This window comes from Antechinus flavipes, chromosome 4 (assembly GCF_016432865.1).
Source record: "Antechinus flavipes isolate AdamAnt ecotype Samford, QLD, Australia chromosome 4, AdamAnt_v2, whole genome shotgun sequence".
NCBI classification, from domain to species: domain Eukaryota; kingdom Metazoa; phylum Chordata; class Mammalia; order Dasyuromorphia; family Dasyuridae; genus Antechinus; species Antechinus flavipes.
The window spans coordinates 462,374,909-462,397,554 of NC_067401.1; the positions used below are offsets into that span (position 1 = coordinate 462,374,909).

Sequence of the window (22,646 nt, forward strand, 5' to 3'; positions counted from 1 at the left end):
CATGGCAGCACTTCAAGAACGATGGACAAATAGCAGCAAGGACAAAAATGATCAGATCCCTGAGGGCGAGGGTCTTGGCGTGTTTTCTGGATTGTCTCCATCATGGCAGCTTGGCCCAGCAGAGAGGGAGCGGTGGCCTTGTGGTCAAAAGAACTGGATTCCAATCTTGCCATAAGCTGGCAGAGCCAGCCCCCGGCTATCCTCTAACACATAATTTACCTGCTGACCTGTACTGGTGGAGGGATGATCCTCTCCGAGAGTTCCCTCATAACAATAAAAGCACAAGATCATAAATTCAGACTTACAAGGAACTCGGGGACCATTTAGTGCAAACATTTCATTTTTCAAATGAGCAAATTGAATCCCAAGGAAAATCCATTACCGGGTGAGCTCCTGGAGAACGGAAACTGTCTCCACTTTTCAATGTGCATGCTCACTCCTTAGTACAGTGGCTAGGGTTCCAATAAAGATGGAGGGAAGAGACTGCTGTCCTCAAGGGCTGTCATAAGGAAGAAGGGTCAGTTTTGTTCTGCTTGGCCTTTGAGGACAGAAAGAATGAGAAGCATAGACAGAAAGAGGGAAAGACATGATTGAAAGGGAAAAAAAAACTTCTTAAAAGGGGTCAAGGGCCACTGCAGGAAGCAGAGAGGACTTCAGAAGAGGCCTTCCAGCAGAGTTGCCCAGAAAGCTTGAGAGCTGGGATAGTGACGGCTGCAGTCTGTCTCTTGTTTAAGTTTCCAGCACTTACCCTGCACTGAGACTTATGGGACACCCCCAAGAAGGCACTGGGGAGATGGAGGCTCTTATTAAATTACTTAAGCTTGTAGAGACGGCATGAGGACAAAGATCTGGCCTTAGGGCCAGGGTTTCGATTTCTGGCTCCGGGACCTGGACAAGCTGCTTAGCAATTCTAAGACTGGTGAAGAGAAGGTGAGGATTGAGGGCAGAGGAAGTTTGGGGTACAGGTCCCATCATCCCTCCTCTTTAAGGTCATTGATTCAGATCATAGATAGATGGAACCTCTGAGGTCGTCTGATCCAGTCCCCTCACCTCACAGGGAAGCAACACGTCCAGGGTCACACATCTGGTGAGGGACAAAGTCAAAGGGAAAAGAAGCAGAGCGGAGATATGAGTCCCGGTCTTCTGATGAAATCCCCCTGTCTCTAACACTCCTTGTCTATGGGTCAATGGCTGGTTCTCGGCAGGGCTGAAAGGAGAACCCCCACTCCCGAGTCCTCGCCCAGTTTTTCTGGGACAGCGCCGGCCTCCCGGGATCCGCCATCACCGAGGGAAGCCAGCGGTCTCTGTGTGGCTAAGTCCCGGCCTAGTGTGAGCGAGACCAGGCTGCAGCCCGAGGATGACAGGCAGGCTGCAGGTGGACAGGCGTGATTTATGGTGGGCGGCAGTTTGGGACGGGAGCGGATTCTCCCTCCGCAGCTTCCACGTGTTCCACATGAATGCAAGGGGAGCTGCAGCAATTCCAGGGGAGGAGCAAGATGGAAAAGCCAAAAGGCAAGTGCCAACACGCTGGAGAGGTGGAGGGGGGGGTCAAGGGCTGGGCCCAGAGCACCTCCCTTTTTGCCCCGACAAGTTTGCTCGAAAGAATATCGTGTATCTTAGGGCGGAAGCGTGACTTTTTCTGGGTGACAGAAAAATCACCCTAAAGATGGGAGGGACCTCGGAGTAGAACTGAGCCAACTGTCTCCTTTTACAGATGAGGAAACTGAGTCAAGGCGGTCAGATCACACAAGCAGTAGGTTAAAGAAGAAGTGTCAGTGTTTGGGCTCCTCTTCCTTAAGTGGAGCACTCACAGCCAGAGTCTGTTGAGGACTTCTCTGACCCCTCTGTTTATTCCTGTGACCCTGACAACGAGAGCATAACAAAGGAACAAGAGCAGGCCCCAATCTGCTTCACCTGATTTCCTTTGGAGAGACAAGCCAATGGGGTGAAGGGTGTGTGGAGTCCCGTGTGTGCCTTCCTTGAGATCAGGCTGGAAGCCTGGGAAATCATCCCTGCTGTGCAGTAAGGAAAAGCAAGCCCAGGGGACTCGGTGGATATACCCAGAAAATGGGGGGCCGGGCCACTAAAGAGTCTGGATTGGGCCTAAATCAAGGGAGAAAGGGGGGAGAGGATGGGATCCAGGGCTTGTGAGTTTCACACTCCATGGGAATGGAAGGAGACACATGCTGTCTTCGCTCCATGGGGGCAAGAGCTGTTTCTTTTTTAGTCTTTGTTATCTTCAGTGTATGGAATAATACCCGGCATCTATACAGCAGGCACTTAATAAGTGTTTATTAGTTGATCGGAAAGGCAGTGTCTTTTCTGAAACACTGTAAAACTTAAGGGCAGGAAGTCAGGGCTACATTGTTCGGTCTTTGTAGCTACAGTGTCTCCCAGGGCTCTTGGCATGCTACTTTTTGGCTCCTTGATAGTTCCTCTCTTTGGGCCATGTTTATCTAGATATCCATATATGATTTATTAGAACTCCTCTAATCATCTTGAGGGCAAAGGCCCTGACTTACCTACACATTGCATCCCCCCCCCCCATATTACACAATGGCCTGTGCTGTGGGGTGAACTAACATTGAAAATAATGAAATGAAAAGAACAATATTGGAAGAACTGGGAAATAGGCCCAAGTGGACCTATTGGATCAGCCGTAATGAGGGTCCCACCAATGGCACATCAATGTGTCTGTTGTCCCAAATCCCTCCAACAACTATCATTTGTCTCTAGGTGTAGGATGGAACCTTAGGTTCTGTGTGTATGGAAACAGCCGTATTATTTGCTATTGATTAAATTAGGAAGTTCTTCACGCGGCTAAGTCTTCTCTGTGTATTGATACTCATTAAGTACTTGGATCAGAGCATCCACTGGCAACCATACAGGGACCATAAACAATCATTTGGCCAAGGCGGGATGCCTTGGAGAGAATTATAAACTCTGCTTATAATCAGCACATTTAATCCAACTTAAAAATTGCCCAAGGTCGCAGAACAAAACAGCAGAATTAGGGCAGAAACTCATTTCTTTCTGATCCCAGTTCTAGTGCTTTTCCCATCAATGGGCAAACATTTACTCTGGCTCTGCGACCTCCAATAAACCAGGGACATGCAAGAGAAAGGCAGGCATGAATCCCTCCTTCCACATAAGAGCTCAGAGAGGAAACAAAACAAATACATACAATCCATACAAAGAGGGTAGGGCAGTGGGGAGACACAATTGGCTGGGAAGAGCCCAAAAAGCTTTGTGAAGAAGGTGACATTTGATCTGAGTACTGTAGAAAGCCGGATAATTGGTGAGTTATCTCAATAGTTAGCTTGTTGATGAGAGATGCTGGATAAACACAAAACCTGTGTTGTTGTTGTTGTTGTTGTTTTTACACCTTTTTAGGACAAGAAGTTACAAATCTGATTCTGAAAATGGATTTTTTTTCCCCTCTAAAATCTTTTCTTTTTCCCATCCTGGACAATAATATCAACAAACAACATTGATCATTCAAAACCTAAAAGTATAACCTTAACTCAAGAGAATACCAATTCTCCTCCTCTGGAACTCATGATGCAGATTTTATATATTGAGCACAATTTTTCCCCATCATCTAGAGGTAGTCTGGGAGTATCCTTAAGCCAGAAAAAAAAAAAAAAGCAAGTTTTTATCTGTGGGATAAGGAATTCTACAAAGATGGTCTTCTCATCTTTTCCTCCACAGAACCCATCCACCCACCATTTCCAATAAGGAAAAAAAAAAAAAAAAACACGATAGAAAGAAAAAAGGCCCTTGTGAACAGACGAGCTGGCCAGCTGGGAAGCGCTGACACATTGCAGTGTTCCCATTTTCTGCCCTTGCCTGGTCTGTTGGGCCAGCATCTGAGGGGTGGATTAAAAAGGGGCATTTCTCTAATGCCCCTTCTATGGCTAATCCAGGATCTCCTAATATAATTCAAGGATTCACAACTTGAGGTTTATTCATTTAGGTTTATGAATTATGAATAAACGTCAACTTTATGAATTTCTTTTTTTAATATTTTGATAACATTCTTTTTTATTTTAAATTATACTAATTAATAACTGATTAATTGATTTTAAAATCTTTTCACAAAAGAGACTGATAGAATAGCTTCTTTTTGTAATCCTATATATTTTAATTTCTGTATTGAAAAACATGATCTTGAGAAGAGATCCATAGGCTGCCAAAAGGTCCATAACCCAGGCTAAAAATCCCGGTTCTAGTTAATCATCCTTCTTGCCTGCCACACAAGGATGATATTAAGAGAAATAATGTTACAGGAGGCGGTTAGCTCCAAGGAAACAATATTTTGGAAGGATATCAGGATAAATGAGAGCCCTGGTAGGATTGGAGGAGGAGGGAATGTTCGTGACCTGATGGTGTAGTTCAGTGGTTAGATAGCATGGAGGTGAAAGACTGGTCACTCCTGAAGGCAGGCTCCATTTCTAAATAGAAACCCAAAGTCCAGAGATTCAGGCCACAATGGATCCTTGAGATCAGAGCTCATCTGCCCCCTCTCCCCACTGATAGAGCAGGAAACAGGCTCAGGCAAGTTAAATGAATTGACAGTGACCTGGAATTTGACTTCAAGCCCAGTGTTCTGTGCTGTCCTATGTGACTTCTTATTTTGAAAGGAAAATGTGTGTGTGTGTGTGTGTGTGTGTGTGTGAGAGAGAGAGAGAGAGAGAGAGAGAGAGAGAGAGAGACAGAGACAGACAGACAGAGACAGAGATGGATGGAGAGAGACAAAGATAATGCGAGAGAGACAAAAAGGTAGAGAAACACATACAGAGAGAGAGCTATACACACACAAACACACACACACACACACACACACACACACACACACACACACACACACATATATAGAATATATGGAACTATTTAGGAGAAATTTGCTCTTTTTCCCCTAAAGAAGTTTCTGTCCCATGGAAATGTGAAGCATCTCAGCAGCTAACCGAGTCCCAGGGCACAGCAATCAGTGGAGAGATGGCTGGCTGCGAGATGAGAGGAGCTGGGACCAAATCCCAATTCTGAGCCATGACACCATTTGGATCCTGGGCAAGCCCCTTCATTTGTAGAACAAGGAGAGGGAAGAAATGATTTTGAAGGTCCTTCTCTTCCAGGTTCTAGATCCTGTGATCCCATGAAACCCGCCCCCTCTTTGGAGGGGAGGATGGCTCCCTCCCAACCAATAGGTCTCCTTTTAGGAGCTTCATTGGGCAGCACAAAGGGGATGCATTCAAGAGGGAAGTGCTGAGGTGTGGGATATCAATTCTGGAGAGATGGGATCGTACGGCTCGAGTAGGAAGGATCTTAGAGATCAGCTCATTGAATCACCGGATTCTACTCGTGAGGAGATGAGATCCGTGAAGGAAAAGAATCTTGTTGAAGCCCTCATAGAACAGTAAAAGGGACTGAAGCCAGAATGCTCGACCTCTAGAGCAGCTCTCCTTCCATGGCCCACTATGCACATGATGGTAAACATGGAGAAGATACAAAGATAAACTGGATCAGAGCAGAACAACCAAACCCACTGGGAAGGAAGATCAGCCAATCACAGAGCACATGTCCTAAGCCCAGGGAGAGAAAGACAAAAATACAGTCTCTGACCTCAAGGAGCTGATATTCAAGTTTAGGAGAAAACCCGCAAACCATTACACATAACATTTGTGCAGCACGAGACAAAGGTACTAAGGAAAGTGGATGAGGGAAACTAACTGAAGAATCGCTTAAAAAGCAGCAAATCAGTGTGGAGAGCTTGCCCTTTGGGCAGCCAATGGATCTCTTCTCAAGATCAGTGGAAGGAAAGGTGGCACCTTCTCCAGGAGGAGAACATTAGGAACAATGGGAACCCAGAGCAAGGCTCCCGTGGGGATCCCGGCCACCCCCCCACTCTGATGACTGCATTCTGTTCCCCACTCAAGCTCCCTTGTGCATTTCTTTGCCAAGATGCATCGGGAAGCACTCCCGACTCCCCGTTGGGTTTGGAAAGCACTCCTCCTTCCCTATCCGATGACGGGACGGATTGCCGCCAGAAGATCGAGGGCAGGTCTGCTCTCTCTCAGCCGTTACCCATGAGCCACCTTTCCCAAGAGATCTGAGCGATGGGAAGTCTGCCGTGGCAGCAGGTTATACGAGAGCGACACTTCCCAAGCCCTCTCGGACACAGAGATGAAAGTGGCTGCTAGTGAAGCCTCCTGAGGAGCAGCCATCGAGAGAAGAGGCCCAGAATGGTGTCGGCCGGACACCCCCGAGCCCGGAGCTGGGGGTGTAAAGAAGCAGGGACTTCATAAAGCTCCCCACTCTGATTCCAGCACAAGATGTGTGGTAGCCCAGAAACACACACACACACACAGACCCCAAAGTTGAGTGGAAAGAGCTGGGACTTGGGGCAAAATTCCCCTCCTTAGATACTTCTTGGCTGTGTGATCCTGATTAAGTTCTTTTTAATTTCTGTAAGCCTCAGTTTCCACATCTGTAAAATAAGGAAATCAAATGATCTCAGAACTCTAAATCTGTAATCTAGAATCCAAAATGAATGAAAGGGTCCTTGATATTAAAGTAGATGGTACAGTGGATAGGGCGGGACTTGGAGCAGTCAGGAAGACCTCTCAGAATCCTGCCTCAAGCATTTCCAAACTGTGACCCTGGACAAGTCACGTAACCCTTCCCTCAGTTTCCTCAACCGCAAATATGGGTGAAAAGAGCATGGGCTTCACAGGGTCATCAGGAGAAGCAAGGAGCTGGCCCCTGTCCAGTGCTGGCCAAGCTTCAAGCACTAGCTGTTGGGAGGTAGGACGGTTCTCAGAGAGCAAATAGGAAACAAAGGCAACTACCAAAGCATCCGCGTCCACCGTGTTTGCTGAGCGCCTCATCAAATATGCTTTGGGGGGAAAGATGGGGCATGTGAGGTTTGGTTGCTTCAGTCACAGACAACTTGTTGTGACCCCATTTGGTCTGGAAGGGATTGGACTAAATGGTCTCTGAGGCTCCTTTCACCTGTTGCTCTAGGATCAAATGTGTGACTCGGGCAAGTGACTAGGTAGCTTTGGACCCCAGGATCTTCATCTGTAAAATGAGCTACACAGGATTTAAGGCCCTTCTGGCTTTCAATGTAACCCATTATTGAGCAACAGTGAGGGGATAGTGTGGGGGAGTAAGTGGGGAGGCTTGGGAGCCCAGATGGCCCCTGGGGACACAGCTCAGGTGGGTCAGCTAGGACCAGAGGTTCTTGGGACCTTCCAGTCCTGAGATACGACAGCTGGTCCTGAGTGTGAGCCTAAAGAAACAGCTGGCTCCACCCTCCTGTCGCAGGCAGCACCCCCAGATTCCCAGTTCTGCCTGCCTGCCTGCCTCCGAAACAGGGTCTCCCTCCCTGCCTGTCTCCCTTTCTCCTTCCTTGCCTCTCTCCCTCCTTCACTCCCTCTCTTCCTCGTTCCCTCCTCCTTCCCTCCCTGTCTCTTCCTCCTGCTTTCCTCTCGCAGCTCAGCTGGGACACACAGAGTTACGGAATCAAGAGAGAGTCAGGGCCCAGAGGGCCGCCCCCAGCCCCAACCTGCCACCTGAATTGCCATGTGCTGGACGATGGGTGTGTGTTTGTATGTGTTTATGTGTGTGTGTGTGTGTGTGTGTGTGTGTGTGTGCACATCCTAAGGCCTGTGTATGTACATGTCTGAATGTGTGTGTATTTATATCCAGAGAGAGGCTGTGTGTTATGGCTGCAGGCAGGATTAGCTCAGCTTAGCTCAGCCACCGGGCACATTCACTGGCTGCGGTCCAGCTTGGGCCAGGGGAGGCAGTTGGTAGTGCCCTATTTAGGGCCCAAGCTCTTCTCTTTGCAAGGAGCAGGATACAACTGGTCAAGGAAGGAAGGGGGCGGGGGGGACTAGGAGGAAAAAAAAGAAAAAAGAAAGGAGAGAGTAAAGGAAAAGCAGGAGGGAAGGAAGGGAGGGAGGAAGGAAGGAAGGAGGGAAGAAAGGAATGAATGAAAGAAGGGGGAAAGGAAGGAAGGAAGGAAGAGTAGGAAGAAGAAAGAGAAAAAGGAAAGGAGAGAGTAAAAAAAAAGCAGAAGGAAAGCAAAGAGAAAGGAAGAAAGGGAAAAAGAAAGAGAGGGGAGAGAAGGCAGCAGAGTACTATAGTGGCTATAGTGGCTAGATTTGGGGTCAAGGAACATTGAGCTCAGATCCCACCAGGGATAACAACTAACTGTGTGATCTTAGGCAAGTCACTTAAATTCTCAGCAATCTGTGTAAGTCTCCAGGACCAAGTTGAGGAAAGCTGGCAGCTTGCATTGGCAGGGCCGTCTCCTCACCCAGGAATCCCCTCTCCCAAGACAAGGAGATCCAGTTTCTGTCCCCCTGCACTGAGTGCAGGGACACAGACAGAAAGGCAAGGTCTCCGCTGCTCTCACAGCACCGCCGTTTCGGGCATGGGGGCGGGGCACAGCTCGCCCAGGATGCTTCAGCTGGGAGGTGGTGGACAGTTGTCCTTAGGATACAGGCCAGCTGTCGCTGCCGACATCCAAAGCCAAAGGCGATCCGTGTTTCTTCCTATCACTCCCACCGACAAAACCCCGTCTGCTGCCGACCCTGACCCCTGTGCCCCGACCAGCTCGTGGGGGCCAGCATTCCCCTCTGGGCCGCCAGCAGCTACAGCTGCCGGAGGGGCCGGTGTCAGGACCTGCAGAAGCTGTGGTCGGGCCGGGTCTCCACGAAGCCCATCCTGGGCACCAGGGAGAAGTGGGGCCAGTCGGCCTGGGGTTAGAGGACCCAAGGGAGGCCATTCCCAGGCTCTTAGCAGCAGAGCCCTGGGGCTCCTCTCAGCTCCGAATTAAGGGAGTGGTCTGACCCTCCTGACAAGAGCTGCTTCCTCCGGCTCCCTCAAGGTGACTTAGCGCTTGGGCCCGGCCAGCTTGCCTATATATAGGAGCAGAGCCATGATTTCATAGGTATAAAAAACTCCATGAGGAATGGAAATCACCTGCTCCTCTGCTCAGAGGCTTAGAAGCTGCTTGGGGCTGCTCCATACACACATCCATAGCTACCAACCACATGTGTGACCATGGGTTGGGTGGGAGGGCTGCTGGGACCCCGAGGAAACGCCGGGTGGGGGGAGGGCTTTGGCCCCTGGGGCCAGGCTCACCTAGGGGTCACCGGCTGCATCTATCTGAACCCTCAGGCTTTGAGTGATTCACTGAACCAACCTGGCACCCGACTCAGGACAAGGTGGGGATGGTGTAAAAGGAAAGAGAGAGAAATCAGTGAGACAGGAGTCATCCATCGATGACCTAGAGGGCAATGGGGGCCCAAGGACGGACACTCCCCCTCAAAGGCGAATGAGCGATAGAGACAAGAGGCTTCAAGGACTCTCCACTTCCTTTCGAGCTTGTTTATGTAAAGATGCAAGATGATCTATTAGGGATATAATGCCCTTCCGCTGCCGAAGGATCAAGTTATCCAGCTCAAGATGCATCAGGCCTGAAGGATTTGTTATTAATAGCGCAGAAGTGCTTCATTATTCTGCTCTCCGTGTCAGCCCCGACCCTTCACTAAAAGAGTGTCCTCTCTGGGGGCCTCATTTCCCCCCTTTATGAGCCGGCTCCATTTTCATCATCCTACTTACACTGTTTGGACGCATTTATTTATCTTACTCGAATCGATATGTTATGTCTGGCAGCGGAGAGTAAACCACCTTTCTTGAGAGAGAAAAATTAAAGATTAAAAGCCAAAAAGAAAAGGTGGTTCTGGGGGAGCGTGACAAGAACGAGCTTGATTTATTACCCCGGCCAAGGCACACAGCCCTGTCTTTTATTTAAATTTTAATATGGACTGAAAACCACCTGCTCTTTCTCCCACCTTAAGTCTAATCGGCGGAGGCGCCGAATGAGAGAAGTTTCTGGACTTTTTCAACATAAGACTATGAGCTCACTGAAGACGGGGATGGTTCTCTGGCCTTTCTGGGTGAGCCCAGCTCCGAGCACAGAGTCTGAACACAGAGAGGGTTTAGCAGATGTTTGGTGATCACTAACTACTGCCACATCCTAGCCCGACAGTGGTCCCCAAGTACAACCAGCCAGGAGGGTCTGATTGGGCTTCCTTCAATTACTCACACTCCACTTCCTATAAAGGCGCAGGAGGCAATGGGGGGCTAGCTGGAAAGAGAAAGGAGCATCTGGGTTCAAGTCTCTTTGAGATCCAGCGCCTTGATGTTTTTGGACTCGTACTTAACCTCTCAGTATCTCGGGCAGCTCTCCACAGAAAGTGCCCACTTGCATTGGTCAGGGGCCCATCCTTACCCTGAACTTCCCTATCCCAGGGAAATCAAGATGGGAAAGATCATGTAATTGAATGTGAGTCTCACAAAATTATGACATTATCAGCGATTTGATTTTGATCGACAAGTCTGATTTGTAGACCTATTTCATACACCGTTGTATTCGGGGTAGGGTAAAAATGTCTCAGGTGAAAAGAGGTTGTGAGTGGAAAAGAGGTTAAGAAGCTCTGGTTTAGCTCTATATCTACCTGTCTGTCTATTTTTCTATCTACTCACCCATCACCAATCTATGTCTGTCTGTCTGTCTGTCTGTCTGTATCTATCTCTCTATCTCTCTATCTATATCTACCCATCCATCCATCCATCCATTTATCTATCTACCTATCATCCATCTATGTATGTATGTATGTATCTATCTACCTAGCTACTTATTTATCCATCCATCCATGCATCTATTTGTCTATCCATCTATCTATATCTATCTACCTATCTATTTATCCATCCATCCATCCATCCATCCATGCATCCATTGTTTTGCCCATCTGTTTGGCCCACTACACACAACCAAACCCTGCCCCCAACCTAACCCAATACCCCATTAGCCCCTCATAAACTTTATGGAGAAACTTCTTATTTAAGGAGTGGGGGAAACAGTATGAATTTGTGTAAAGAGCGAATGGCATTCTGCATCCAAGTCTGACTAAGCGAAACTTGTGTAATAAAGCTTTACCTACTCCAGGGCCCAGGGCGGGTGCTTTAATGAGCAGATAAGAATTATTTGTAATGAGCATATCAGATGTTTGTGTGTCAGCAGCTACTTCCAAAGCGCTAGAGGCTAGCTTTAAAAAAGTAAAATGAAATCTTGTTCTCTGAAAGACTCAGGAGATTGCCAAGAAGCGTCTGTTCTCCGAGCTCTTGGCAGTGCCCTCACCTCACTTGGGGTCCGAAAGTAAATTTCAGTTCTGCCTCGTCCAAACGTCTTTCCAGTTTGGGAGATCAAAGGGGTCGGGAATAAACAGCTCCTCTCGGGACGAGGCAGAAAGTTGTATCCTAGCAGACCTGGCCGTCCTGTATCCCTCCTTCATCTCCTAGTGACCGGCAATGGAAAAGCAAACCCTGAGCTTCAGCAGGATGCGTGGCCTGGCCCCAGAGGAGAAATACTTCAGCAGGGCCCAGCCTGCACCCGAGGAGGTCCCTTCCAGAAGCTTGGGGAGGCAGCCTTGGCTTGCTGAAAATTATGTCAGCCAAGCGGAGGCTCTCACAGGTCCTGGCAGCTGGCACGGCTTCACCTGGGACAGGGGAGAGGACTTCTGCTCTCCAAGGGGCTGGATTACACTGCCTCTGACATCCCTCTTTCCCGACTCTGTGGGTCAGACCAGTGATGGAGAAGAGGCTCATCTTCTGGGCCTCGGCCCCCAAGAGATTCAAGGAACGAGCAAAATATTTGTGGAAGATCTTTTTTAATGGCTTCAAAAAACTGGGAATTATTGGGGGGCGTCTGTCATTCAGGGAATAGTGTGCGACTGTATTGGAATATTTCTGGTCTGTAAGAAGGGACCACAGACATACCGAGCCAGACCCTGTGTCAAATGCTTTACAAATGTCTCATTTAATCCTCACTCCACCCCTGAGAGGAAGGAGGTATTATTATCTTCATTTCACAGCTGAAGAAACTGAGGCAGACAAACAACGTATCCAGGGCCATACAACTGGTAAGTGTCTGAGGCTTTTTTATATTTTTTTTTATTTCAGATCCTCCCAACTTGAGGCCCACGGCTCTACCAACTGCTTCCCCTAACATCTTCTGTGACTAAAAGGGAACTGGGCTCAGGGAACTGGGAAGAGACTCCTAAGAGGTGACGCAGGGTGAACGAAGCAGAACAATTTATCCAAGAACAATATTAAAAAGATCACTTTTAAAGACGCCAGAATGCCAACCAGTTCAAGGGCCACCCTCCATGCCCCAGGCCCAGCAATGAAGGAGAAGTTCAAGAAACGACGGGAGACCAGTTTAGGACGCAGGTACCCACATTTAAGGTTATTTTTGCTTAACTATGGATTTTTTTTTTCCTCTGCAAATAAGAGGAGGCTAAAGCTAATCTAAATGCTTGTTAATTGGAGAATAAAATGAAAAAAAAAAACATGCATAGAGAGATAGAGAGAAAAGGAGAGGGAAGTGGAAAGAAAGAAAAAGAGAGAAAGAAAGAGAGAGAGAGAGAGAGAGAGAGAGAAGGAAGAACAGACAGATAGACAGACAAAGAGACAGGGACAGAGATGGAGAGACAAAAAGAAAACACACTCATCACCAAAAAGCTGACTTCCAGCTCGGGCTTTTTTTCTCTTTCTCCTGTAAAGTCATAACAGACTTTAGCCTGAAAGCGATCTCTGAGGTCTAGTCCGACTCCCTCAGTTTACATCTGAGGAAACTGAGTCCCTTGCCCAAGGTGGGCACAGAGATAAGATAGCCATTTTGCTGTTAAACCATTTTCAGCCCATCTGCCTCTGTAACTCCGGCCGGGCTTGTCCTGGCAGACACATTGGAGAGTTTTGCCTTTTCCTTGTCCAGCTCATTTTGCAGATCAGGACAGACAAGCAGGATGAAGTGACACGTCCAGGGTGACACAATGAGGAATTGTCTGGGGCTGGATATGAACCCCTGAAGAGAAAGCCCTGTGCACTGTGGCGCCCCCAGCTGCCATTCTCATGGACACAGTGCTTCAAGGTTTGCAAAGCACTTCATCCAGACTGACCATTTAATTCGACTTTTGCTCAGCTCCTCTGCCTCCAAACCCCACCGCTGGACAGCTCTGCCCCATTACTTCCCTCCAGGGAGCTCTGAGGAAACCCCAGCCCTCAGAAAGAGGGGCAGGTGAGCTAATCAGCATCTATGGGTGTATGTGAGGGAGGCAGAGCCGAGGAAGTGTGCAAGGACAGAGGGCAGAGAATAAAACGATGCCCCCAAAGGTGTCCTGGAGGCACAGTCAGCCGGGGAGAGAGGCGGCTGGAAAGCCAGTGGAAGTCAAGGGTCTGAAGGACCATCATTTTCACCCACTGTCTTTGAGAGGATCAATGACACCACCAATGGAGTGTGAATTGGATGGAAGCGAGCCGGAGCCACCCCACTCTCCTCTGGAGCCAGATGACTGGGATAGCCCAGAATGCCCCTTTTCATCGGCGATGTCTGACCGAGCTCTGAGCGCTCCATGGCACCTGCTTCAGTCACGCTCCTGGCCCTTGGAAGAAACCGCTCCCATCCACCCATTCCACAGGGGAAGGCTTCCCCTGGTTGGGGAAAGCACCCCCTACCTCGCCGACAGGTGTGAGCTCTGCTGGTTACCCTCAACCCCATTAGCCCGTCTGCCCAGGCAGTTGTGCAGAGTGTGGCTGCTGCTCCGGGGAGCTCCCTGGAGCCACGGTGGAGAGGAGTGACAGGTGGACGCCGAGGGCGAAGGAGCAGCTCTCACGCCCGAGGGGCTCATTCTCCCTGCACCCCATCCACTCCATCTGGAAAATGGGACATCAAGGATCCCTCCTCAAGAGGAAAAGAGGTAAAGGAGTTCGGAAAGTAGACCAGCTAGAGGTTAATTCCATCAAACGGGAAGCCAGACTCTAGATGTGGACCAGAAGACATTTTTGGGGGGACAAGGAATCCTGAAATAGGCATGGGGGAAAGGGAACCGAAAGGGTGGTCGTGGCATTCCCATCATGGCTTGCAAGCAGGAAAGTCTGTGAATAATTTTTTTCTAATCTTTTGAAAACCATTCCAATAATTGGTTTTTTGGTAATATTACTTATTTCATTTTATGCATTTAAAAACACAAATCTGAGAATGGGCTTTAGCAGCTACCACAGGGATCCAAGGCAGCAGAAAAGCAAAGAAGCTGAGGCGACGGGGCCGCACGAGCGGACTTGGGAATCCGACATCGGGGGCGCTCAGCAATGGCAAAGAACCGGGATAGACATGGGGAGTCGGGAGCGTCTGTCAGCCATTCAGTGGTTCATGAAACATTGTATTAATTACAAAAACGTGCTGGCTCTTTCCCTGAGCAAATAATTGGGACCAGCAATTACCAGAGCCTTTCTGGGAAATCAAACCTCACTCCTCAGCAATAACACCTAAGGCAATTATAATCCTTTTAGAAAATTCACCAAATGGCCCCCTTAGAACATGGAGGTTCCCCACAAGCTCGGCTCCTTTTCTTCTTGATCATTTTCCTCCCTTCCCTTTAACTACTTCCAAAAACCATGTGTCCGCAGCAGAATAAAACCTATCAGAGGACAGGAACTGTATTCATTTTTATGTTTAGGTTCCCCAAATCCCAGAATCCTCATGTGCAGCACATGCACTCGACACAGGCCGAATGAATTGAATTAAATTTCTTTAGCCATTTGCTTTTTGGATTAGGGACTGGAACTTTTTCTCTGGATCATTAATATCTGCAAAGTGCTCAGTATAGTGCCTGAAGCAAAGCAGACATTTAACAAATGCTTGTTTCCTTCCCTTCCCTTCTCTTCTGAGTGTGGGATTTCATCAATGTGAGGAACTCCCAGTGTGGAAACCTTTTCCACTGACAAAGAGTTGCTTATCCTCTTTTTGGAGAGTTAACTGAATTCTGTCTGAAAGAGCTGCCGGGGGCACTGGGAAGATCAGTGATTTAGGATCATCAGATTACATATTTCCAAAAGGAATGAGCTTTTGTTTTTGATTTTTCTGATGAGACAATCAGGGTTAAGTGACTTGATCAGAGTCATACAACCAGTAAGTGTCAATTTGAACTCAGGCCCTCCTGCTCCCAGGGCTGGTACTCTATTCACTATATCCCCTGGCTGCGCCCAAAAGAGACTTTTGAGGTCATTTAGTTCAGATCTTTCTTTTTACAGTTAAAACAACTGAGGCCCAGAGGTCAGGGTTAGAACTAGATTTGTCCCAGAAAGAGGGAGCTGAAGAATGAAGATTTGAACTCAAGCCTTCCTGTTCCAAATCTAGCTCCCACAATACAATGATGGTCGTATAGCCAATATGTGACTTGGGGAGCCAAAAACTTGGCTTTGAATCTCAGTTCTAGGAATTACAGTGGAAACTCTGGGCAATTCCCTTAAAGCAAACATCAGTCAGAGGGCAAGTATTCAAATCCTGCCTTGGATGTCTGCTAGTCATGTGATTTTAGATAAGTCATAGCACTACCTTCCTGTTTCCTCATCTGTAAAATGGAGGTGCTTCATTAGACGGCCCTAAGAGCTCTAAAATGATGATCTTATGATCCTCTTTGGGCCTCAACTTTGCCATCTGATAAATGGAAGGTTTTATTGCAATAATGATTTCTAAAGTCTCTTCCAAGTAGCTAGATGGCGCCATAGAGAACAATCACGAAGATATAGCTTCCTAAATTCAAATCCAACCTCAAAACATTGCTGATTGTGTGATTTTGGGTAAGTCACTTCACTCTGTTCACTTCAGTTTCCTCATTGGCAGAATGAGATGGAGAAGAATATGATAAACCACTCCAGTATCTTTGCTAAGAAAATCACTACAGGGGTCACAAAAAATCAGACATAAGTGAAAAAGCACTGAAAAAATCATCTTCCAGTTCTAAATTTGATCATACTATGACTTGATTCCAAAGCCTTCTACCCCTCATGCAATGCTTCTCTCTGTCTCTAACTGGAGAAACAATTTGTCCAAAACTTGATACTCTCGATGCGTACGCTCGCTCTCTGTCTTGGTCTCAGTCTTCCTATCTCACAGATACAAACACATTCTGGAATGAAGTCTAGTAGAAGTTTGGGTCTGGTGGATACTTGCATGATTTTTATTTTCCAAACATGGAAACCAAACATGGTTCCCTTGGCAACATGATTCTTCCTCTATTCAAGAAATGAAAAAATATAAGATGCACTGTCAGGTAATGAGGAGCTTATACTCCTGGTTTTTTTTTTTTTTTTTTTTTTAAAGTATAATCTACATTAACAGAAAGTTTTACGTTCAGGTCCCAAATCATGAAACGTTCTTTTGGATAGGGCAAATTCTCTGGTATCATCTAGCCGGCTAATATCATCACCAGCTTGGATTTATTGTCCACTTAAGTAGCAAACCAAAGTCAGCTCTCGCCCTCGAAGTAAAAAGGGACTGGAAGTTCTCGATATTCCCAGATCCGGGATATGGAATCAGGCCATTGGGCAAAAAGCTTCGGCCACTCTCCAAAACACAAAGGCCTCACCAAAGTCGCCCAACGCAAGGAGGGACAGAGTCAAAAGGCAAAGTTCCGTTTTTCTGAAGCCAAAGCGAGGCTCCTTTCTCAGCATATGTAGTAACTGAAGCATCAGCTAAGGTAACACTGAAATACAGAATCTGCTGGCACTAGATCCATGGGGCTGTTCATCACCGGGGCCTTTGGCAAAATGGCCCTTCTACAAACCTCATTTCAGAGGAAATGATTTTGAAGCAAGCTTTCAGATAAGCATTCTTAAGCTGGATTCTGTCACCTTTTTTTGAGCATGCTTTAAAAGAACTATTATATTTCAATATAATAGGTTTTCTTCATAATCATATGAATTTGAAGCATTTTAAAACATGATCTGAGAAAGGGTCCAAAGTCTCCACCAGACACCACCAAAGAGATCCAAGATTAAAAAAAAAAAAGATTAAGGATCCTAGCTTTAAGGACTTCAGATTGTCTCAGATCCCAATCATCATTTGAAATTCTCAAGGAAGAAAGGGAAAGTGGGAGGGAGGGATAGTATTTCTCTCACTTTATACAGGTAAGATTCAGAGAGGTTAAATGACTTGACCAGAGTCACATGGCTAAAATCTGAAGTCTGAAGCCAGATTCTCCTATTTCAGTTCTCAAATCTCAGCATAAACTATGTGTGGCCCTGCTGCCGGAGCCATGAAAGGTTCTGACCATTCTGGAAAGTGATTCAGAACTATACAAAGAGTGTGGCTCCAATGTCCCTACTCTTTGTTCCAGAGATTTCATTGCTAATCTACCACAAGGAGGCAAATGGCCAAAAAGAAAGGACCTATCTGCGCCATCTTTGTTATTGCAGTACTTCTTGTGGTAGCAAAGAATTAGAAGCATTGGGGAACAGTTAAAAAACAACCACGGCACATTAATACAATAGAATCTTATTCTGCTGTACAAGACGATGAATACAGAGAAGCATCGGAAGACTTCTTCAAATAGATCCAAAAGGAAATAAGAACCTAGAAAACAGGACATGTGGTAGTGACAATAATGTAAACGGGAAGGACAACAATAATGACACATTCGAAAAGGAATGCTGACAAAGGAAGAAGAATAAACTTGGACTCAAAAGGAGAGAAGACACAGGGCTGGCTGCATTGAAGAAGTGGGGAATTATGGGACCCATTATAAATCTTTTGGTCATCTGTCTTTTATCCATGTTGGGGTAGACACTTTTTCAGGATTCACTTTTGTAATACTAGCCCAAGTGGTCACTGAATTCCTCGTACAAGCATTTGCAAATATGTGTGTGCCACAAGCAATAAAAAGAGACAATGGTCCTGCATATACCTCCAAACATTGTAAAATATAAGATTTTACACACCACTGGCATACCCTTTAATCCTCAAGGACAGGCAGTAGTAGAGAGAGAGAGAAAACAGAGACATTAAGACGCTCCTCCAAAAACAAAAGAAAGGGGGAGGATACTGACTTAACACCTTGTAAGAATCCTTGTTTTCATTACCGAGTTCTGGCCCATAACATATGGAATATAGCATATATAGCCTTAATGATGTGTTGGCTAGTTTTGCTGACACTGTTTTTAAGTGCTCTTATTCTCTGTTATAAGAGATGGCTTTCTGGGAGGGGGAGGACTTATTGAGAATTATAAGTAATATAAGAATCAGAAGATTTTTTTTAAAGAAATGAGTGTAGCAGAATGCTAATGAAATGCAAATGCAAAATGACCCACAAGAGCAAAGATTCACTACCATAGAAAGAAGGGGGGTCGGGGGTGGAAAAGACTTGATTTCCAAGACTTGCTTACCTGCTGGACCTCGGTCTCTCCATTTGAGATCTTCTCAGTGTACACAAAAGAGTTGAATATACGCTGCAATGAAAAGAAAAAAAAAAAGAAATTTAGGAATTGAATTTCCAGATGTGACATCCAAACATTTCCGTAGGGAGGCAGGAGGCAGGAGCAGGAGGCAGGACAGGGCTTGTTTATGGAACAAACAGAATAAGGCAGGAAAAAAAATATTTTAAATTGAAACTCTGAAATTTTGTATAAATACAGAAATCCGTATTTCAGCCAAAGTCAATCATGCTTATATAAGCAACACAGAGCGACATGTGTATGCACGTACGCATGCGTGTGCATGTGTACACACAAACACATCCAAACACACACTAGCAGCTGTAGTAAAGGAAACCAGATGCTACAGTTTCCAAAGCACACTGCGTTATAGATTTCCGGCACCTCTGCCATTCTATCCTCACGGGCTGATCTCAACCCACCGCGTTTCTCATTTTGGTGTTGCCCCCACGTCATGGTTGTAATTGTTTACAGACAGTCACATCTAACGAAGGAAGGCTCTCCGCAGGATTCTTTCCGTGCTCCCTCATGTCCCCACCACGTCTGTCCCACCCGCTGGGAGCCGCTGCCTTCCTTGCCCATGTCTTCTCCTTTTTCCAGCTACTACTCATCCTCTCCTTTCTGTGCCCAAACCGGACATATTGAAAACTTCTGTCCCACAGTAATATCTGCCATGACCATTAAGCTTCAAGGAGCTCTCACACTCTCATTTAAGCTTTGCAACTGGGAGTGGATCGGTGTCATTACATCCATTTTACAGCCAAGGAAACTGAGGCCCTGACTGTTAAATGATCTGCTTTGGAGAGGATCACACAAGTGTTTTTGTTTTTGTTTTTGTTTTTAATTATAACATTTTCTTGACAGAACCCATGCCAGGGTAATTTTTTACAGCATTATCCCTTGCACTCATTTCTGTTCCGACTTTTCCCCTCCCTCCCTCCACCCCCTCCCCCAGATGGCAAGCAGTCCTTTACATGTTAAATAGGTTACAGTATATCCTAGATACGATATATGTGTGCAGAACTGAACAATTTTCTTGTTGCACAGGAAGAGTTGGATTCAGAAGGTAGAAGTAACCCAGGAAGAAAAACCAAAATGCAAACAGTTTATACTCACTTCCCAGTGTTCCTCCTCTGGGTATACAGCTGGTGTTTGAGATGAGATTGGAACTTGGATCTTCCTGAGCCTTCTCTCTCTCCCCTCCCACCCATCTCTCTGTCTCTATTTCTCTGTCCCTGACTCTGTATGTGTATCCCTCTCTTATTTATAGCACTCTTTGTATACATTTCTATATTGCATAATATCTATGATAATGTGTTTGTGTCTGTTCTTGCCTGATCTGAGAGGAGACTTATGAATCATATGCTCACAGATGTACATCTTGAAAGTATCACGGAATCATCAACATCTAGACAGCGGTTTGCTAGAGTCAGCTCACATGATCTGGCCAGAGCCGGTTGTTAAACACCCAGTGGGAGCATTTACCCCTGAGAAATTAGCAGAGTGCAAATCAAGGCTTGCCTTATTACTATGTTGGACTTAAGAAAGGATGGAGAATATATTAATAATTTGGATTGAACTTAGAAGAGTTTTATGGAAACATATTTTCCCAAGAACCTATTGCCAGCACACCCCTGGATCAGTAGCTAGAAGGGATTTCACAGTCTGTTCTAACTACATCATTTTCTTGATGAGAAAATAATTAAGTGATTTGGCCAAGGCCCACAGGCAGTGAGAGCTAGGATTTGAACTCAGGTCCTTAAGGTTAATATTTTTTCCCTTCTGATTGCAGGTTATAAAAATTGGAGCAGTTTCCAATTTTGGAAAAAGAGCCAGATTTGGCATCAATGGGTCTGAGTTCAAATTCCGACTCTGCTATTTACTGGTCAAATGACTTCAATTCTCTGGCTCTGTTGTCCCATGTTTCATTAAGGGAATGATACCCTTAGGTATCCACATCAGAGGCATCCAGAGCTGCAGCACAATGTCTTGGGAGGCTGATTAAAATGGAATTGGGAAATATTTAGCCAAATTAATTTTTAAATGTTATATAACATAGATGATGTTAATCTGTAGTTTTTATTTTCTTTCATGTGAGCTGACCACCGCTGTACTAGATGCCCTTCAAGATCCCAGCTCTACATTTATGCTCCCCTGACTTCAGGAGGATCTGCCTCAATTTATATCCAAAATGAAGGGTTGCACGGGACCCCAAGGGCAAAGGGCGAGGGGAAGCAGATTGGGGCTCCCTGTGTGAGGCTGAGGAAATCTCTGCATTTCTCTGGGCTTGCTTCTTCCTCTAGAAAAAGAAAGGTTTCGACTATTGTCTTCAAGGTCCCTTCTGACATATCATGAGCTCCCTCTAATAACTACTCCTATTTATACAGGTTTTTAGGGGACTCTCCTCACAGTCCTGGCAGGGAGGAGCTCTTATTATGCCCATTTCACAGAAGAAAACACTGAAACTGCCAGAAGTTATGTGATTTGCCCAAATCACAAAGCCAGTAAGGGACGAAGCAGGATTTGAACTCAGTCTTTCTCCCTCCAAGCATTTGCCAAGCCACCTAGCAGCCTTCTACTCAAGCTTGCGAATGCTTCCTGGGGCTGGGCAAAAAACAGAAGGCAGTGTAGGAACAGAGTCATCCAAAGATGAGGGCTCGGGAAGCCAGAGTTCCAGACAAGGCTGAACATGTCAGCTTGTGAATACCTGAACAGGTAACCTGACAGAAGGAAACTCTTAGGTGCCAAAGTATCCTAATGGAAGATGCTTGGGAGAAATTTGGGCCACGTGGACAAAGGAGCCGCCCTCGAAATGAGGAACTCCTGAGTTAATGTCCAGCCTCCGGCACGTGCTGGCTGGGTGCGCCTGGCCAGGACACGTGGTGTCTCAGTGCCCCAGCGACCCTCTCGCGCTCAGAGTTACAGGTGAGTAGCAGGGCTGAGCCAACAGGGCTGAGCCAACAAGAGGGAGGGAGTCTCTCTACCTGGAGACTCAGGATGATGAATTCACAGATCCAGAAAGATAAGTGCTGATTTATCATTGCGGTTACCATTGCATTACATATATTATATTTATATAATTATTGAATATAATTAGATTAATAGAAATATAATTAGATTAATAGAAAATCTTATAATATGTAAATATTATAATGTATGTGTGTATATATGTATATATAATTTTATATTTTTATATAGAGGAGACGGCAGAAAGGAAAAGGAGGCAGTTTTCCAAGTTAAGGCAACGGAGAATTCACAGCTCGCTCCCCAAAAAGCGGGACTTGGAGTCAATAACCAAAGTTTCCTTTGTCCTCTTGCCCCACCTGCCAAGTATTCCTCAGCACCTGGGACAACTGCCCAGTGGCCTGAACACACCTGCATAGCTGTGGTTACGTACAAGTGCCAAGTTCATTAAGTGCTTGGGAATCGAAGGCTGGGGCGACAGAAAAACAATCCAAACGCAAGAAGAACAAGGAGCTTAAGAAAGAAAACTTTCTGTCGGTTGAAAAAAGGAAAAAAAAGGTGGATTAAAGGGTGGGTTCACAGACTCATAAGATTTGGAGCTTTGAGGAATCTCAGTGGTCATCTTGTTCATACACACACTCATTTTACAGATGAAGAAACTGAGGTACAGAGAAGGTGATTTGCTTAAAGTCACACAGGTGTAATCAGTTATAGAGCTGAGATTTAAACTCAGACACCGTGACTCGGTAGTGAGTCAGGAAAGAATGATAAGTGACATAATAGCAAAAACAAGATGATAATGGATGAAATCGATATCACATTTCAGTTTTCAAAGAGCTTTATAGATATTATCTCATTTGATTCTTCCACCAACCCGGGAAGGTAAGGAGCACTGGTTTGGGACATCCATGTGTCAGAAGCAGAGAAATGACTCTTATTATTCGATAGTTTTAGTCACTTCTGACTCTCTCAGACATTTGGGATTTTCTTGGCAGAGATACTGGAGTAGTTGGTTATTTCCATTTCCAGCTCATTTTACAGATGAGGAAACTGAGGCAGGCAGGGTGACATGACCTGCCCAAGATCACCCAGTGAGAAATCAGCCTGGATTTGAATTCAGGTCTTCCTGATTTCAAGCCCAGAGCTGTATCTACCTTGTTACCACCTAGTTGCCCAATTCCTGATGAAGTAAAGCAAATTTAGGAAGCCCCCAGTTCTAGTGCTAGCCTGATGATTTTTTAAAGCTAAATCACACATCATTTCTGGGCTTTACTTTCTCCATCCATGACACCGCTTGAGACCAGTCACCCCAGGGAAACCGAGGTCCAAGTTAACTG

General features: G+C 46.1%; 1 protein-coding gene and 1 long non-coding RNA gene across 2 annotated transcripts in view; one reads left to right on the forward strand and one right to left on the reverse strand.

Annotated features, from left to right (window-relative positions):
- Positions 1–22,646, reverse strand: part of CACHD1 (cache domain containing 1) — a 209,636-nt gene that overhangs the window by 100,521 nt on the left and 86,469 nt on the right. The window contains exon 2 of the mRNA XM_051999510.1: positions 18,298–18,360. Within this exon, the coding sequence (XP_051855470.1) occupies positions 18,298–18,360 (63 nt within the window). The remainder of the gene's footprint in view (positions 1–18,297; positions 18,361–22,646) is intronic.
- LOC127563205 (uncharacterized) lies at positions 1,911–21,912 on the forward strand. Its single transcript, XR_007953920.1, has 3 exons — positions 1,911–2,022; positions 12,037–12,306; positions 21,544–21,912. It is a non-coding gene; the product is annotated as an uncharacterized LOC127563205 (long non-coding RNA).